The sequence below is a fragment of the Stegostoma tigrinum genome, chromosome 20 (assembly GCF_030684315.1).
Source record: "Stegostoma tigrinum isolate sSteTig4 chromosome 20, sSteTig4.hap1, whole genome shotgun sequence".
Lineage (NCBI taxonomy): Eukaryota > Metazoa > Chordata > Chondrichthyes > Orectolobiformes > Stegostomatidae > Stegostoma > Stegostoma tigrinum.
In genome coordinates, this window is record NC_081373.1 from 13,247,856 (window position 1) to 13,268,048 (window position 20,193).

General features: G+C 44.5%; 1 protein-coding gene across 1 annotated transcript in view; it reads left to right on the forward strand.

Annotated features, from left to right (window-relative positions):
• The window catches only part of abcc2 (ATP-binding cassette, sub-family C (CFTR/MRP), member 2), a 63,517-nt gene that overhangs the window by 42,573 nt on the left and 751 nt on the right, over window positions 1–20,193 (forward strand). Inside the window, exons 21-31 of the mRNA XM_059653010.1 lie at window positions 435–564; window positions 1,635–1,854; window positions 3,824–3,978; window positions 6,027–6,182; window positions 7,353–7,552; window positions 9,479–9,605; window positions 11,188–11,289; window positions 11,903–12,046; window positions 14,242–14,400; window positions 17,572–17,738; window positions 18,543–18,737. Of these exons, the coding sequence (XP_059508993.1) occupies window positions 435–564; window positions 1,635–1,854; window positions 3,824–3,978; window positions 6,027–6,182; window positions 7,353–7,552; window positions 9,479–9,605; window positions 11,188–11,289; window positions 11,903–12,046; window positions 14,242–14,400; window positions 17,572–17,738; window positions 18,543–18,737 (1,755 nt within the window). The remainder of the gene's footprint in view (window positions 1–434; window positions 565–1,634; window positions 1,855–3,823; window positions 3,979–6,026; window positions 6,183–7,352; window positions 7,553–9,478; window positions 9,606–11,187; window positions 11,290–11,902; window positions 12,047–14,241; window positions 14,401–17,571; window positions 17,739–18,542; window positions 18,738–20,193) is intronic.

The window sequence follows — 20,193 nt, forward strand, 5'->3', positions numbered from 1 at the left end:
AGGGGTCACAGTTGCAAGTCCCAGTCCAGGGAGTGGTGCCAATTCAAGGTTGGCACTCTCAGCGCCGACTGCTGGAGGTGCCGTCCATCCAATGAGACCTGTCAGCCCTGCCAAGTGAAATTGGCAGGATTTGCCCTGATGTCCTGGGACAATATTTCTCCCTCACCAACATGATCAGATGGTTTGGCCATTAACACACTGCCCTTGGCAGGATTCAAATTAAATGCCGGGTTTCAGACACCAGCTGTGAGGTGCTTTGACGGCATCCTGAGATTGTGCGACAGAAATTGGGACTTTGTTTTTGTTTCTTTTGGCTTGTTTGATTAAATTAAAAGAGTGAGAATCTCACTAACCAACTGAGCAATCAGCAAGAGCTTTAAAGGAAGGCAATCTTCTGTTTAAACTCGCTCTTCTCTCTCTGATCCTTCCTTCAGCAAAAGCAGCATTAGAATGTCTCTGAACAAGGCCAAGAGGGACAAGAACCTGGTGTCAGCGAAGGAAGGGCAGGCGGACATGGTGAAGGGCCAGAGACTGATAGAGAAAGAAACTATGGAAACGGGAAAGGTAAGCCGTCACTTGTTCAAGGGAACTGTTGAAGGTTAAAAGTCATTTCCTGTGTACACTGAGGATCAAAGAAAACCGTTCCGACAGGATGGTAACAAAGTGTGGAGCTGGATGAGCACAGCAGGCCAAGCAGCATCTTAGGAGCACAAAAGCTGACGTTTCGGGCCTAGACCCTTTGTCAGATGAAGGATCTAGGCCTGAAACGTCAGCTTTTGTGCTCCTAAGATGCTGCTTGGCCTGCTGTGTTCATCCAGCTCCACACTTTGTTATCTTGGATTCTCTAGCATCTACAGTTCCCATTATCTCTGACAGGATGGTGTCTTCTTCACAGGGAAGGAAAATTGGTCATTGTTACAGTTTATTACTCAGAGTGAGGGGATTGGGTTGTTCCATGTTCTGCCATGCAGTGAGTTTGTATTCTTGAACAAACCAGTGGAAGGACCATGACAGGAATGCCCATTTATAAATGTTCTGATTTCTGCACCGGTAGCAATCCAAAGGCAACTCCAGAACTACTAAACTCTGGAACAGTTAAACTCCAGAACTGCCAAACTCTGGAACATCTCAGCTCCAAGTGAGTTCTGGATCAGTTCAGCTCTGGAATTGTGCTGGCTCTAGAACACCAGGGGGACTGTAAAAAGATACAAGGACAAAGGCAGCAAGATGAGAGTGAAATAGTTATATGTAACATCAGCATTGACACAGTGGGCTGAATGGCCTCCTGTGCTGCAGATTCCGTGAGGAAGATGCTGAAGCAGAGAGCATTGCAAATCAACAAAGAGCTGGCGAAGTAAGTACAGCAAGTAAAAATACTGAGAAACTTTTCTGTAGGTTTGTGGCCTATTTGGATAAGAATTTTTGAGCAGAATGAAGAGTGCGCCTTGCAACTGTAGAGCATTATCCTTCGTTCAGCAAGATGACAGCTAATCTTTGACCTCAACTTCAGCTTTCCACCCAATTCTCCCCTCCTTTGATTCCTAAAGTTCAAAGGGTAAAGGGCTACACTGCACACCATGTGACTGGATTACCTGTATTGATTGGTCTGTTTGGGGTTCTGTATTAATTGGCAGGTGAAGTTCTCAATCTACTGGAAATATATCAGTGCTATTGGCTCTTGGTACTGGTTGCTGATAATCCTGTCATATATTGCCCAGAACGTGGCAACCGTTGGGCAGAACCTCTGGCTCAGTGACTGGACCAATGATGCCAGCCGCTACATCAACACCACCTACCCAGCATCTGAGCGCAATCAGCGACTTGGCATCTTTGGTGTTTTGGGTGTCGCACAAGGTGAGTGTCTTTCAGTTCAACAAAAATGCTGGTCACTGGTTGTCATCTCCTCATTTTTCATCCTTGCTGTCTGCTACTTGAGACACACTCAAGTTTCCGGTCTGAAGCTGTGTTCCTAAGAACCTTAGAACAGGACAGGAGGCCACTCAGCCCACTATGGCTTTGTTGTCGCTCTTTGACGGTTCTTCACCCAACTTCAATAATTTTCTAGCCACATTGCTTTTGCTCAGTGCCCTGTAAATTTTCCCTTTTGAATTATTTATCTAAGTCATTTTTGAAAGTTACTATTGAATCTGCTTCTATTGCCCTTTCAGGTGACACATTCTAGATTGTCATGACTCACCAATTTCCCTTCTCTGGTTCCTCTACCAACTCTTTTAAAGCTATCTCCTCTCTTTAGCACTGTCCTGCCTTCCTTATAAACAATTCTTCCTTATGGGCTTCATAAAAAAGCTCCCCATTTCTTATTCAAGAGACTGAATGCCTTGATTTTTAACTTCTTAAAGAACAGATTTGGAACTTTCTAATGTTTTGTGATATCAGCTTTGGCTTAAGGGCAGCACTGTTGTTCTGAGTTGGAAAACTGCACACTCAAACCTCACCCCTGGAACTTGAGCACAAAGTCCAGGCTGGTACTAAGTGCAGTACTGCAGGAGAGTGACACTGTTGGTGGTGTGATGTTTTGGACAAGATGATAAATAGAAGTCTCATCTTCCCATTTGTATAAAGATCCCATGACACTGTTTTGAGGGAGACAGGGGAATGATTCTCTCCATATCCATGCCAATAGTTATTCCCGAACTAACATTATTCATAGAGATAATCCAACTGTTATAACATTTTTGTTTGAGCAAATTTACTGTTTGCTAATTGGTTACCACGTTTTCCACATTAATCTAAATATCCCCAACAGATTGTGCAAGCATAATTTTCCTTTTATAAATTTATGTTGGCTCTGCCCAGTCGTACATTGTTTTTCCCCGTGATCAATGCCTGTTTTACGGAATTAGGCTAATATTTCATATAGTCATTGAGGCATACAGCATGGAAACAGGCTCTTTGAGCTAACTCGTCTATGCTGACCAGGTTTTTTAAACTGAACTAGTCCCATTTTCCTACATTTTCTTCAAGAAGATCAAATTGGGGTGTTTGAGATGATTGAATCTGTTTTCTTCTGACAGGAAGCTTAGAACAAGGCAGCATAATCTTCAAAATAGAGTCAGACCATTCAGCAAGAATACAAACAGAGATTGCTGGAGAAACTCGGAGATAATGGAAACTGCAGATGCTGGAGAATACAAGATAACAAAGTGTGAAGCTGGATGAACACAGCAGGCCAAGCAGCATCTCCGGAGCACGAAAGCTGACGTTTTGGGCCTAGACCCTTCATCAGACCTAGTCTAGGCCCGAAATGTCAGCTTTTGTGCTCCTGAGATGCTGCTTGGCCTGCTGTGTTCATCCAGTTCCACACTTTGTTATCTTGCTAGAGAAACTCAGCAGGTCTGTGGAGGAAGAAACAGAATGAACATTTCATTGGAGTTGAAGCCTATTCAATTGGATATGAAATGTTGACCGTTTCTGTTTGTACAGATGCTGCCAGACCTACTGAGTTTCTCTGACGCTTTTTGTTCTTATTTAATATTCCCAACATCCGCAGTAGTTTGCTTTGTTTTAGTTTTTGAGGTGATGCCAAGATGCATTTGTCTATACATGGTGAAGTACAAATGAGGGACTGTTGGCCCTGCAAAATGCTGGGCATCAGCTGCAAATTACAACACCAAGATTCATAATGTTTTGTTGGGGAACAATACTAAGGGCTAGAGAACCAAGGGTAGACTGAGGTTAAGAAACAGATCAGCGGTGGTCTACTGATTGGGAGACCAGGTTCGACATGCTGAATCCTGCTCCTGTGAAAGTACAGAGACGTTGGAAATGATAAATATGCTTGTTGTTTTCCCACATTCCTCAGCTGTCTTCGTGCTCCTTGGTGTATTCCTGATGGCAGGAGGAACCATTGCCGCTTCCAGGGACTTGCATTCACGCTTACTGCAAAACATCCTCCATGTTCCAATGCTGTTCTTTGACACCACTCCGACTGGGAGGATCGTTAACAGGTTTTCCAAGGTATGACTGCCCTCTGGTAGCTCTCTAGCATTTTCAGCGACTAAGCAGCTGGCTCAGGCATTCCCATGTTTGAGTTATTATCAATGGCGCTATTTGAATGTAGCCTTTCTTTAACTCTATATGTGAGAGTCTTCATCCACTGACCTGCAAATATTCACTCACTGTCTTCTCCCAGCAGACCACCAGATTGTACATGGTGTGAACATCAATTCATTGTTCCTTTCCTGTCCAGATGAGGATTATTTTAGAAATTGGTTCCAGCATTTATTGCCCATCCCTAGTTGTTCCTTGAGAAGGTGGTGGTGAACTACCTTCTTGAACAACCGCAGCCCATGTGCTGTAGGTTAGACCCACAATGCCATTAGAGAGGGAATTCCAGGATTTTGACCCAGTGACACTGATCGAACAGTGATATATTTCCGAGTCAGGGTGGTGAGTGGCCTGGAGGGGAACTTGCAGTGAGTGGTGTCCCCAAGTATTTGCTGCCCTAATCAATGTTCATGTACTCTGCAACTCTGTCCCATAACTTTTCTGTCTCTCAAATCCCACTCCTCCTTTCAGACACCCATAGAAACATAGAAGATAGGAGCAGGAGGAGGCCATTTGGCCCTTCGAGTCTGCCCTGCCATTCTTCACGATCATGGTTGATCGTCCAACTCAAAAGCCTAATCCTGGTTTTTCCCATAACCTCTGATCCCATTTGCCCCAAGTGCTATATTTAGTCGTCTCTTGAATACAGTCAATGTTCTGGCATCAGCTACTTGTGGTATTGAATTTCACAGGCTCACCACTCTTTGGGTGAAGAAATGTCTCCTCATCTCCATCCTAAGTGGTCTACCCCAAATCCTCAGGCTGTGACCCCTGGTTCTGGATACACTCACCATCAGGAACATCCTCCCTGCATCTACCCTGTCCAGTCGAGTTAGAATTTTATAAGTCTCTATGAGATCCTTCCTCATTTATCTGAACTCCAGTGAAAACAATCCAAACCTACTCAATCTCTCCTCATACATCTGATCCACCATCCCCAGAATCAACCTGGTAAACTTTTGCTGCACTCCCTCAAGAGCAAGAACATCCTTCCTCAGAAAAGAAGATGAAAACTGCACACAATATTCCAGGTGTGGTCTCACCATGCCCCTGTATAACTGCAACAACACATCCCTGCTCCTGTACTCAAAACCTCTCGCAATGAAGGCCAACATACCATTTGCCTTCTTTAATACCTGCTGCACCTGCATGCTTACCTTCAGCAACTGGTGCACAAGGACACCCAGATCCCGCTGCACACACCCCTCTCCCAATTTACAGCCCTTCAGGTAGTAATCTGACTTCTTGTTTCTGCTTCCAAAGTGAACACCCTTACATTTATCCAAATTATACTGCGTTTGCCATTCATTTTCCCACTCACCGAACCTGTCCAGATCATGCTGGAGGATCTCTGCATCCTCCTCACAGTTCACCCTCCCACCGAGCTTGGTATCATCTGCAAACTTGGAGATATTGCATTTTGTTCCCTCATCCAAATCATTAATATATATTGTGAATAGCTGGGGTCCCAGCTCTGATCTCTGTGGCACCCCACTAGTTACTGCCTGCCAATTTGAAAAGGACCCATTAATTCCTACTGTTTGTTTCCTCTCCGCCAACCAGTTTCCTATCCATCTCAATACACTTCCCCCAGTCCCTTGCGCTTTAATCTTGCTCATTAATCTCTTATGTGGGACTTTGTCAAACACTTTCTGAAAGTTTGATTCATTAAAACCCACATCTTCAACATATTTGTGGTCAACTGTTCTAATCCCTCCTTTTGTGGCGTGGTGAATGGGCACATTCAGGTAGGGTGGGAATGGGTATAAATATGAAATGTATACACTGGCTATTAAATGTTTGGAATCTGTTTTTACCAGCTGATCAGGTAGGGGGTTCTAGATTATCTTAAACAGCTTGCTTTGATCAGCCCTGAATGTTTCTCATTGAAGTGAATCCAACCCAGAGGAAGGAGGGTTTTGATCTTAATTGTGAGTTTTGCATCTCTCCCTCTGCAGGACATTTACACCATCGATGAAACCATCCCAGTGTCGTTTCGGAGTTGGCTGTCGTGTACCTTTGGTGTGCTCGGCACTCTGGCTGTCATTTGCCTGGCGACACCTTATTTTACCATCGTCATTGTCCCACTGGTTGTCATTTACTATTTCATCCAGGTAATGTTGGCTGGACAGTGCCTCGGTGTGTCAGGCGATAGGACTTGCTCAGTTAAAAAGGCTGGTGTTTGGGATGATTGAATCTATTTTCTTCTGACAGGAAGCTTAGGTGACATAATCTTGAAAATAGAGTTAGACCATTCAGGGAGGTCACAAACAGTGCTGGAGAAACTCAGCAGGTCTGTGAAGAAGAAACAGAGTAAATATTTCTTCGGAGCTGAAGCCTATTCTGAATAAGTATTTGAATGAAAAATATTTACTGTTTCTCTCTCCAGAGATGTTGAAATGAGGATGAAAAACCAGGAAAAATAGCTTAGAAGCAGGGTATTTTTTAACCGGAAGGAAAATAACTGAAGATTGAGGGTAATGTTGATGCATTGGGGTATCCTGATTGAAGCTTTTAAGTTATTGAAGGAATTTTATACGCTCAATATAAAGAAACAGTTCCTACTTCTGCAAAGCTCAAGATCAACAATTTGAGAAAGTCATTAAGAAATCCAGTAGAACATTCAGGATAAATGTCTTTATCCAGGGAGTGGTGTAGAGCTCATTACCACATGGTGTTGCTGAGGTGAGTGGTAGAGATACTGTCGACTGTAAGTTGCTAAACATATGGGGAAAAAAAAATAAAACAGGTTGTTGCATTTATTTGGAGTGGGATTGACAGGCTTCTTTGGTGAATAAATTAGTTGGGCTAATGATCTGTTTCTGTACTGAAGCTTCCAGAGGTTCTTGTGCAGAACATAATCGATGTCCGTGGGTTCAACTACACTGCTGTTACTGTCCTGGAAGCGTTTGATGGGGACAGTGTAGAGTGAACTTTACTTGCAGTTTAGAAGAGTATGGGGAGCTTTACTTTCAGTTTAAGAGTAGAGAGAGTTTTATTTTCAGTTTAAAAGAGTTGACGAAGCTTTACTTTCAGTTTAAAGGAGTAGAGGGTGATTAAATGTGTCTGTCAAGGTTCACTGTTGGGGAAATGATATTGGCTTGAGAGATTGGTGAGGAAGAGGATTATTTGTGCTTTGACACTTCATTCTTGAATTGCTGATGCTGTGCTGTATACCTTGGGTCTGTAATAATTGGGACCTTGAAGCTACATCATGGCATTTCAATCAGTTGCTGCTCGACCTCCTGCCTCAGTTTATTGACTGGTACTTGCACTCGTTGTAGATCTTTTACATCGTGACATCACGGCAACTTCGTCGTTTGGATTCAGTGACCCGGTCGCCCATCTACTCTCACTTCAGTGAGACGGTCTTGGGTTTACCCATAATCCGAGCGTACGGACACCAGGCTCGCTTCCTGGCAGACAACGAGAAAATCATTAATGAAAACCAGAAATGTGTCTTTCCTTGGATTGTGGCCAACAGGTATCCAACTCTTCCTGTGTGTTTGCTCATTCTTTTCTTGACATTTATGTAAGACACTAACTGTGTTGAGGACTCTCTTGGAATCCAAAAGGATCATGCATTTAGCTACAGAATCTTATGGCAGAGGAGGTGATTTCTGGTGCTGCAGTGGGTAGTGTCATTGCCTCTGAGCCAGAAGTTATAGGTTTGAGTCCCACTCTAGGAAGGAAGGTGTGTTCATAATGTGGTGAAACAGATTGGGTGTCAACTTGTCCACATGCTGGACACATGCTAGTAGCTGGTGATAAGAGTGGGAGAGGGTCCTGGTCAGCTGTGTGAAGGAAAGGATCACTATCACTATCCACAGCTCGAGACTACAAAAGGTTGCCACAGTAACCAGGAGTCACTAAGTGAACTGGAAACTACCAGCACCACTGCACTGAAGGAGGCCATACTCGATTTGGTTCTTCAAATCCCTTCCCTCCCAAAGTCCCTGCAAGTTTTTTATTCCGTTTTGCTACTTATCCAGTTGGGTTTTGTGAACCTGTTTCCACCGCACTTTCAGGTAAGGTGTTCCAAATCATGACAACTCACTGCAACAAAACAAAATTCTCCTTCTCTTCTTATGCCCATTATCTTAAAATCTATATCCTCTGCTTAAAACCTCCTCATTATTAAAATCTCACGACAACCTTCTCAGCTTTAAAAAGTGGATGGAATCTGAGGCCAGGTTAACAGTTGGATTTAGTTTGCAAGGCAAGATAAATGAAGAGGGCACATCTTGCTCTGAGAGTACAACACACAGCCGAGTTGTGTGCAAGTCTCTGGAATGTGATTTAAACCCACAATGTTCTGACTCAGGGGTGAGAGAGACTACCAGGTGATCCACACTGACGCATAGATAATGCCATAAGACCATAAACACTTTAAGAAGTAGGAACAGGAACAGGCCATTCGGCCTCTCGAGCCTGCTCTATCATTCAATAGGATTGTGACTGATCCAACATACCTCTTGAGATAACAACGTATAGAGCCGGATGAACACAACAGGCCAAGCAGTGTCAGAGGAGCAGGAAAGCTGATGTTTTGGCCCAAAAAGTCAGCTTTCCTGCTCCTCTGATGCTGTTTGGCCTGCTGCATTCATCCAGCCCAAACCTTGTCATCTCAGATTCTCCAGCATCTGCAGTTCCTACTGTCTCTGAAACAACATACTTTATGTCCACTTCCCTGCCTTTCCTCCGTAACCCTTGATTCCCTCACTTTTATCAAGAACATATCTCTCTCCAGCCTTAAACATACACAAGGCCTATGGCCCCACAGTTCTCTGTGACAAGGAGTTCCACAGACTCACAGCACTCAGAGAAAGAAATTCCTCCCCATCTCAGTTGTAAATTGGCGCATCTTTATTCTGAGACTATACTGTCTGGTTCTAGACTCTCCCATGTGGGAAAACGTCCTTTCGGCATTTAGTCTGTCAAGCCCCTTAAGAATCCTTGATGTTTCATTGAGATCATCTCTAATTTTTCTAAACTTCAATGAGTAGAGTCCCAACCTGTTTAATTTTTATTCATAGGAGTACCCCTCCAGACGAGGTTCACCCTAGTGAACTTTCTCTATACTGCCCCCAATCAAATGATATCTTTCCTGAAATAAGGGAACCAAAACTGCTCTCAGTACTCCAGGTGTGGTCTCACTAGTACCTTGCACTGGTGCAGTAAGATGTCCCTACTCTTATACTCTAACCCCACTGAAATACGGGCTAACATTCCATTGGCCTTCCTGATCACCTGCTGCACGTGTGTTAGCTTTGAGATGCATGTGGAATAGTTCGTGATGTTTTAGGAAGCCCAGTTTCAGGGCATTATGTATATTAATGTTTAGCCTGTATCTGTAAGCAATTTGTTGACTGTAGTTGTAATGTGACCATCACCATGTGTTTCCATGCAGGTGGCTTGCGATCCGTTTGGAATTCCTTGGTAACTTAGTGGTGTTCTTTGCTGCACTCTTTGCTGTTCTAGCTAGAGGTAGATTGGATAGTGGTCTGGTTGGCCTGTCTATTTCGTATGCACTGAATGTGAGTACATTGCCGTGGCGTTTCCTGTTCTAGACACAGACAAGTCCATATGATTCAGCTGTTCCAACATTTCTAAATACCTTGTATTGGATTCAGTTCCCTGGGACTAACAGTTTCCTTTTTGCCTGTGTCTTCCCTTAACCCTCTTGCAGTTATTAGAATTGGGAAATCGTAGAATCTGTACAGTGTTTAAACAGGCCATTCGGCCCAACATGTCCACACCATCCTTCTGAACAGAACCCACCCGGATCCATTCCCCTGCATTTCCTATGTCTAACCCACCTCTCCTAAACATCCCTGGACACTACGGGCAATTTCCCGTGGCCAATTCACCTTAACCAGCACATCTTTGGACTGTGGGAGGAAACCGGAGGAAAACCACACACACACACACACACACAGGGAGAATGTGCAAACTCTGCACTGACAATCGCCTGAGGGTGGAATCGAACTTGGGTGCCTGGACTGTGAGGCAGCAGCGCTAACCACTGAGCCACCTGATGGGTTTTAGTTGAGGAGCCTGAAGTTGAAGGGGCTAGCTGGATTTTCACACCCACCTTACACTACATCTGGTCCAGGGCAACTGGGGTTAGGTGACAGCTGTGGCATATTTCAGACATCACAGCTCTGTTACACTGCAGAAGGAGGCCATTTGGCCCATTGTGCCTAAACTGACTCTATCATCTAGTGCCAATCTCCTGCCTTTTCCCTCCACATCATTACTGTCCAGAAAACCATACAATGCATGCTCGGAATGAAAACAGAATTAAAAGAGCTATTCTAGAATTGTAACCATACTGCTTGAGAAGGAGGCTATTCAGTTCATGAAATCTTTGCCAGTGCTAGCTTCCCTATGAGAACTACATAGCCCCACATTTATTTTTATTCTTGCATGGGTGCTGCTAATTGCCCTTGGCCTGAGTAATTTGTGAAGCCATTTCAGAGGATAGTTCAGAGTCAACCACATTGCTGTGTGTCTGGAGTAATATTTAGGCCCAGACCAGGTAGGGAATGACAGATTTCCTTCCCTATAGGGGCACTAGTGAACCAGATGGGTTTTTTACAACACTTGGTAATTTCGTGGTAACGGTTACTGAAATTAGCTTTCAGTTCCAGTTTTCATTAATTGAATTCAATCTGCTTTGGTGAAATCTGCACATGTATAGCTGAACATTATAGAATGTTTCTCTGGGTTACTATGATGCTTTATACTGCTGTGTTCCTCATTATATACTTCCCTACTCCCTCTTTCAAATATAATTTCTTCACGGGTCTTTGTGATTCTATCTCCAATTTCCTGGTTCCCCAAATTCCTGAGGTGCCTGTGTTAGTGAAGTCCATATTCCAAGGGGTTTCCATGCGTGAGAATATTTCTTCTGTCCTTCCAGAATGAATGAGGGAAGGAGGGAGTTTGAGTGGTTTCAGAGACACACTCCCACCATTGAATGGAATGAGGATGCACAGGAGTTTTTGAGATGGTGGCACTAAGAGAGTAACTGCTGACTGTGGCCAGTCTCCACCGTTCAGCTGTTTGCTGTTCTTTGCGCTTTCTGAACCAGTTTTTCTCTCCCTTCACTGTCAGGTGACCCAGGCACTGAACTGGCTGGTCAGGCAGACGTCGGAGCTGGAGACCAACATTGTGGCTGTGGAGAGGGTCTCGGAATACACCAAGCTGGACAATGAGGTACCATGGATATGGTGATGGTGCGGGGGTTGGGGGGTAAATCCACTGAAACAGGGGGGCTGCAGTGGGATTGACACCCTCCCCCGTTTAGAGATGAGAGGACTGGAAAGGCTTCACTACAGCCACCGTACAGTGCACAGAGGGCCCTCTTGTGGTGCAGTGGTAGTGTCTCTGCCTCTGAGCAGGAAGCCCAGGCTCAAGTCCTGCCTGCTCCAGAGGTGCAACAAAACACATTTGAACAGGGAGATTAACAATATGTACATCACACAGCCATGTAATTGTGACTGTTTCGTCAGCTTTTGTTTTACATCATGTTGATTGGGGGGTAACTATTAGCCCTAGGACACTGCGTGTGCCCTTTATCAAACTGCATGTTCTTTATTAGGCTGTAACCATACTGACTGCACCATCCCCTCCCCATCACTCAATGATGATTGTGAGCGTTGGAGTACAGAGTACATTTAGAAGCAAATGGCCAGTTTTGGATGGGGTTGTGGAGACAACATCCACGACATTTTTGACCTATTCTCCAGCGACTGAAATTTTCAAAAAGCTGAATAAAGTGAGTCTGTCATTAACAATGTGAAGTAAAAATAAAAATGCTTCCTCTCAGGCTCCGTGGACCACCGAACATCAGCCAGAAGAGGGCTGGCCGGACAAGGGTGAGATTAAATTCCTGGATTACATGGTTCGGTACAGACCTGAGCTGGATTTGGTGCTACATGGGATCACCTGTGAAATCCAGCCAAGTGAAAAGGTAAAATGGAAATAGCGAGAACCTTACACAGCTTTGGAGGAGGGTCCCACAGTACCTGTGCCAGCTCTTTGACAGACTGATCCATTTGATCCCACTCACCATGTAACTGTTTCTCCTTCAAGTATTTATCCCATTCCCTTTTGAAAATCCCCATTGAATCTGCATCCATCGCCCTATTTGGCAGTAAATTCCAGATCACGGCAAGTTTGTGGAAACCTCTTCATTTCATCCTCTAGTTCTCTTGTGAACTATGTTCAACCTGTGAGCCTCCTGTAAAACATTCACCTTCCGTTAGGAACAGTCTCTTTTCACTTACTTGATCGAAATGCTTCATCATTTTGAACTTTTTGGTTAAATTTCATTTTAACCTTCTCCGCTCTGAGGAGAACAATCCCAGCTCACCGCACCCAGGTCCTTGGTACCTTCTGTTAAATAGCCTCTGCATCTCTCCTTTCTAATACCTCAGCTCAGGTTTAATCAGTCTTTTGCAAAGGTCTGCTGTTATCTCCCTGTTGTATTCTGTGCCTCTATTAATAAAGCCAGGAATTCATTTTTGAATTAAAAAGGACCTTTACAACTTGTCCTGCTGTTTTCAAAACTTATCATGATTTTCAAAATGTTTGAGGCTTTTTCTCAAAAAACATTTTTTGGTTTGCACATTGTTCGGGGCGTGTTTGCTGCACCATCAGGACGGGTGTGAGCTAATTTGTGGTCAATAGTTGGTCATAGGGTGCTCCAGTCAACCACAGAATCTCTGAGTCGAGATAGAGAGAGGAGATATAATTGAACAAGTGGTTTGAGATTCCCAATTACTGCCCAGTTAGCATTTAGAACAGTCAGATAGTTCATACAGGAGAGTGGCCACAGAGAACATGGCTGACATCTCTTGGAGCAAACGTGGCCATTAATTGGTATGCTCATGAGATAGATTCAAGTAAAAAAAAAATTAGAAAGGCATTCATTAATAGTTCAACTTATGTAATCATTTAGAATGTGCGTGAAACACACAAGTAATTTTACACACAATAACTGTATTCCCCTTTCCCCCTGCCTACCCTAATCGAGTATTTAACGTCTCCCTCCAAACAGCCTGGAAACTATCTCCCTTGTTGGTTCTCTCTCCTGTGCAGTTCTATGAGAAGTGGCTCACTCAGAGAGTTATGAACCTGTGGAATTCTCTTCCACAGGAAGCTGTGGGGGCCAGTTCCTTAGATTTATTCAAGAGGGAGCTGAACATGGCTGAAGGGATCAAGGGATATGAGTAGAAGGTGGGAATGGGATACTGAGATTGTATGATCAGCCACGATCACAATGAATGGAGGGGCAGGATCTACAGACCGAATTGCCTACTCCAGCACCTTTTTTCTACGTTTTATACAAACGCTCAGCTAGTCCAGCAGACGGAGCCATCTCATACTGTAGAATATCCATGGTCACACTTACTGTCTAGGATTTTAACCCAAGAGGCCATTCTTAATGAAGTGGGATCAGGTACCAAGGCTTGGACCTGTGCTACTAGCTCCAGGTTTGGGAGGAAGGGAGGAGGTTACAGAGAGAGAGGGACAAGGGATAAAGGGCAGTCCAGTCTTATAACCACACTGCTCAGTAGGAATTACTTCAGCTTCTAAAACATTTGTTCATGTGATGTGAGCATCACCGTCTAGGCCAGTTTTTACTGCCCATCCTAGGTGCCCAGAGAGTAGTTAAGAGTGGAACACTGTGCTGTGGGTCTCGAATCACATGTAGGCCAGACTAAGGGCACCAGATTTCCTTCTCTAAAAGGACAGAAGTGAACCCAATGGATTTTTGCAACAATTGACAATTGTTACATGGTCACTAATAGACTAGTTTTCTTATTCCAGATTCTCAGTGTTTCATTGTTCTTATTTCAGCTTTAAGATTGATTCCAATGTCTCACTTAAAAGTCATTTCACTTAATGCTGCATCTCTATTCCTGACAATCAGAACTTTAAGTGAGATCCAGCCTTACTGAGCAGCATGGAAACAGCTTAATGCAAAGCCTGTGGGACTCAGAGCCATGCTGCTACCCTTCCAGCACTGCACCTTCTTACAAACATTTGCTTACCTCAAGCATTTTGACATTTGTTTAAAAGTTTAACTGAGTATGGCAGTGCTCGCACTCTTCTTCAGGCAGCAGTGTGTCTGACATCTCTCTCTCTGTCGCTCTGACACAGGTTGGCATTGTTGGAAGGACAGGCGCTGGGAAATCCTCGCTGGCCAATTGTCTGTTTCGCATCCTTGAGTCAGCCGGGGGCAAGATCCTCATCGATGGTGTGGACATCTCCATCATTGGGCTACACGATTTGCGGCAGAAACTCACCATCATCCCACAGGTAAAATGGAAAAAGCCTGCATTTTTGTGGCACCTCAGGATGTCCAAAAGTGTTTCGAAATGTAGCTACAGCTGTAATTTAGAGAAACATGATCCCCCGGTTTTCACGCTGTAAGATCTCACCCACAGAAATATGGCTATGAAGGATGAAAGCTACTGAAAACATGTGTACTTGCCACTGGGAGTAAGTAACCATCAGGGTCACTACTCATGTACACAGATGAGTTTGTGAACAAGCATTTTGCTCACTTTTGACTTACACTTTCTTCTTAGTGACACTGTTCGGGAAATGGGTATTGAGCAGGATTCCTTACTCTGAGGAAGGGTCACTGGACCCTAAATTCCGTTTTCTCTTTCACAGATGCTGCCAGATCTGCTGAGCTTTTCCAGCAACTTTGTTTTGGTTCCATGGAGAACTCCCCTGCCCTTCTAGAACAGTCAGATTTGACTAGTTTTAACATTTTTAAAAAATTACTTTCTTCTTTCCTTGATCCAAATCAAATCACAGCTTACTCAGGAATGACAGCAAAATTCTGTGGATGCTGGAGATTTGAACCGAGAACAGAAAGTGCTGGAGAAACTCAGCAGCATCTGTGGGGAGAGAAACAGAGTTAACATTGAGTCCTGCTTGATTCTTTTCTGGGAATTTAGGAAAGAGGTCAGCAAGTGATTTTTCAAACATAGTTGTGAAAACGCAGAATAATTTCCTCCCAAATGGAAACCATTGACTAGGGGCAAGAAAAGGAGAGAAGTTGAAGATTACGATTGATAGATGCTTTTTGGGTGAGGGTATCAAAAGGGGGTAGTACCATGGCAGGGGGTGGGCTCTGGATCAAAATGAAGGTTCAAGGGGCTGAATAGTCTCCTCCTGTTTCTATGAAAAACAAGGTGGATACCAGTTTCTCATTCCTACGACACATGAGCTCCTATGCTTCAGACTTGGTCCTACACTAATGTGTAGCATGATTATTGGTCAGTGATGTGGCCTGAGGTTGTGGTGTGCAGTTGGCTGAAAGGTAGTGCTGGAAAGGGAGACATGTTACTGAGGCACACTTGCTGACCAATTCTGAGTGTGCTAATAGCTACAGTAAGATCATAGGATCCCTACAGTGTGGAAGCAGGCCATTCAGCCCATTGAATCCACACTGAACCTCCAAGGAGCATCCACCCAGACCCACCCTATCCTTGTAAACCCACATTTACCACGGCTAATCCACTGAACCTGCATATCTTTGGCCTGTTGGAGGAAACTGGACCACCCAGAGGAAAACCGTGCAGACATGGGGTGGCATGGTGTCTCAGTGGTTAGCACTGCTGCCTCACAGTGCCAGGGACCCGGGTTCGATTCCAGCCTTGGGAGACTGTGTGGAGTTTGCACATTCTCCCTGTGTCTGCTTGGTTTTCCTCCGGGTGCTCCGGTTTCCTCCCACAGTCCAAAGATGTGCAAGTTAGGTGGATTGGCCGTGCTAAATTTCCCATAGTGTTCAGGGGTGTGTTGATTAGGTGTGTTACAAGGGGGATGGGTCTGGGTTGGATGCCCTGAGGTTTGGCGTGGACTTGTTGGGCCGAAGGGCCTGTTTCCACACTGTTGGGATTCTATAACACAGGGAGAATGTGCAAACTCTACATAGACAGTCGCCTGAGGATGGAATCAAATCTGAGTCCCTGGCACAGTGATACAACAGTGGAAACCACTGAGCTGCCATGCTGCTCAATATAGCATAATCAATCCAGCTCATAACATGGCTCATTGACACCTGTAGGCAGTGACAAATGTTCATGCACAGGGATCTGTTCTTTTTTATTCATCTGTGAGATGTGGGCAGCTCTGCCTAGACCAGCAGTTATTGCCCATCCCTAATTGTCCAGAAGGCAGATGAGTGTCAGCCTCACTGCTGTGGGTCCAAAGCCACATTTCGGCCAGACCAGGTATGAATGACAGTTTTGTTCTCTCAAGAGCACTAGTGAACCAGATAAGTTTTTACAACAATCAGCAATGGATTCATGGTCACCAGACTCTTAGTTCCAGATTTTTTTTAATTGAATTCAAATTCCAACATGTGGAATTGAACCCAGGTCCCCAGAACAGGGAGGTCTCTAGATTAATAGGCCAGTGATAATCATTAGGCCATTCCTTCCACTTCTGTGCAAACTGAACACTCCAGTCTTGTGTCTCTTCTGAATTGCCTGGGAGCGTGGTACTTTCGCCATGGCAACGCGTCGGTCAATCAGAGTCTACCTTGACAACCAATCTGCACTGTTCTAAGCTCCAGCAGATTCAAGGTCACTGTACCCAACATTTCCTGATATGCCAATGCACTCATACCAGATATTAGTTTGGTAAAGCTTCTCTAGACTACTTACAACATAGATAAATAGAGACCAATACTATACACAGATTCCAGATATGGTCTCACCAGTGCCCAACAGAACTGAAGCATAACCTCCTTATCTTTGTGTTCACTTCCTCTCACAATAAATACCATTTGATTCACTTTCTAATGACCTGCTATACCTGCATTCTAACCTTTGCCAACTCATACAGTAAAACACCCAGACCCGCAGGCCCTCACAGCTCCACACCTGCTCACCATGTAGATAATATTCTTTCTGACAAAACGGACAATTTCACATTTTCCCACATTCTAACCCATTTGCTAGCTCGTAGCCCACTCACTCAACCTATAGGGTCTCTTTATAATAATAGTAGAAACTGCTGGAGAAACAAAACAGGTCTGGCACCATCTAGAGAGAAACAGGATTATTGTTTCGCGTCTGGTATGACTTCCTCAGAACTGGTTGTAGTCTCCTTACATCATTTTCACGACCTTTTACAAATTACTTAATATCTGGCCACTGCCTACTGACCTTTTGCGACTGGAAACAGTTTCTCAATACCTACTTTGTGAAAAGCAGGGTGCGATTTTGGACACCCCTTTATTTTAAATCTTCTTTGTTCTCAGGAGAACAACCCCAGTCTCTCAATGTATCCAAAGTCCCTTATCACTCGAACCATTTAGCACAATCTCTTCGGCTTCTTCCGAAAGCCTCAAACCCTTCCAGACGCGTGTTTACGTTTGAAAAGGATCTTTTTTGGAAAATCTTCTTGCAGGGTGAGCTGTGTAAATATTAAGTGTTCACTGACAAATTCTCTGAATTGTTTCACTGTCAGGATCCAGTGCTGTTCTCTGGTACAATCCGCATGAACCTGGATCCCTTCAGCAGATACACAGAAGAGGAATTGTGGCAGTCCCTGGAGCTGGCTCATCTGAAACAGTACGTGGCCAGTTTACCCGACAAGCTGCAGCACAAGGTCTCTGAGGGAGGTGAGAACATCAGGTACGTTATTGATTGGCCTGTCACTGGATCAGGACCGAGGATTACAGCAGCTATTGGTTGTTGCGTGTTGTAGAACCAGAACCTAGAGTTCACGGTGTAATATGGAACTTCTGACTGAACCAGAGATGGGGGAACAGTTAATAACTCTGTCCACCCAAGAGATGTGTGAGAGAGAGCGAGAGAAAGAATTGAGAGGAAAAGAAAGAGAGAGACAGGCAGATAGCCAGCCAGAGAGGGAGAGAAAGACATGCAGAAAGAGATGGAGAGATTCAGAGAGGGAGAGGCAGAGGAAGAAAAAGAGAGTGTGCTGGCAAGTGGAACTCTGCGTGTTTGATCTCTCATCATACAGCTGCCTACAGGCTACATGGGGAGATGGTGGTGTCACTATCAATGAGTTCCTAATGCAGAAACCTAGGGATGTGTGTTCAAATCTCACCATGATAGCTGATGAAATTTGAACTGTGTGTGGAATTTGGGAGAAAAAGAAAACTTTATTTGGTGCTTAGTGAACAAGACAACTAGCAATTACTGTAGAAACCCATCTGGTGCCTGGGGGAACCTGCTGTCCATACCTGGTTTGAGCTACACGTGACTCCAGACTCACAGGAAGTGATTGGCTGTTTCAGAGGGCAGTTACGAGTCAGTGAGTTCAATGGCCATTAGGGATCAGTAAGCAATACCCATACCCCATGGAAGAATTAAAAAATGAACATGCTTGGCCCAGTGATCTATTTTTACAAGTATCTATGAACCTCCCCTGGTCTTGCAGTCTGTTGCTGATCTGATTCTGCATCCTGCCCACAGTGTCGGCCAGCGACAGCTCCTGTGTCTTGCCAGAGCCCTCCTGAGGAAATCCAAGATTCTCGTTCTGGATGAGGCTACAGCAGCCATCGATCTTGAAACGGACGATCTGATCCAGACCACCATCCAAAATGAGTTTACAGACTGCACTGTGCTGATCATTGCACATCGGCTACATACCATCATGGACTGTACCAGGTAAACAATGGGCATTTCTCCAGCACACCTCAGAATCTTGCCACATCTCACAGCAATGATGCACCTCTTTAGAATGTAATCACTTGCAAATGTGATGCAAATTGGGAGGCAGTGGCCTAGCGGTATTATCGCTGGACCGTTAATCCACAGACTCGGATAATGTTTGGGGACCCGGGTTCGAATCCTGCCGCAGCAGACGGTAGAATTGGAATTCAATAAGTATCCGGAACTATGAGTTTAATGATGACCATGAATCGATTGTTGGGGAAAAACCCATCTGGTTCACTAATGTCCTTTAAGGAAGGAAACTGCCGTCCTTACCTGGTCTGGCCTACATGTGCCTCCAGATCCACAGCAATGTGGTTGACTCTTAACTGGCAATTAGGGATGTGCAATGAATGCTGCCTGGCCAGTGACACCCTCATAGTGTGAATGAATAAAGGAAATGTAAGAAACATGGCAGCCAATTTACCCACACACCAAGTAACCTGATAACCAGCAGATTATCTGCTGTAGGAAAAAAATTATTCTTACATTTAGTTGCAGAGGTAAATTCTGTTGTGTCTTTGAAACTCTCATACACTGCCCCCACCCCCAGAGAGTGGAGAAATTCAGGGTTAGGGTCTTCCAGCATCCTTGGATCTGTAAGAGATGTTAAGCAGTGGCCCTTAGTGGTGGAGATTTGAAAGACATCAAAAATTGGACTTGGCTCTGATGCTTAGTTTAGTGTCAGTCACTGTCCATCTCACCTTGGTTGAGTAGATACTGTGGGTGAATAGTGGTGCATAGAGTCTCAGGTAGACAGGACAGCAAAAGTGGCACGTTATGTTTGCCTTTATGCGTCAGTGCATTGAGTATAGGAGGTGGAAGGTCATGTTGCGGCTGTACAGGACATTGTTTAGGCCGCTAGTGGAATACTGTGTGCAATTCTGGTCTCCCTGCTATAGGAAGAATGTTGGGAAACTCGTAAATCTTTTCAAAACCCTTTCAAGGATATTGCCAGGGTTGAGGGTTTGAGCTCCAGGGAGAGGCTGAACAGACTGGGACTATTTCCCCTAGATGTGGGAAACTGAGGGGTGACCTTACAGAGGTTTATAAGATCATGAGGGGCATGGATAGGGTGAATAGACAAGGTCTTTCCCCTGGGGTGGGGGAGTCTAAGCCGAAGGGGCAACTTTTTCACATACAGAGGGTGGTATGTGTATGCCACCAGAGGTGGTTGCAGCTTCATTCCATGCACACACCACCTCTGCGTGAAAATGTTTCCCCTTAGGTCCCTTTTAAACCTCTATATCGTCACCCGGCAGCCTCTGACGCTCCAGAGGAAAGAAGATTCATGACAATAAACATAAACTACTGAAAAGAGAGTTGTTGACAGCATGTTTTCAGCTTATACGCATTAGGACAAAACACAGGAATGTTAAATTTCAAACAATCACGATTATAACCACTTGTA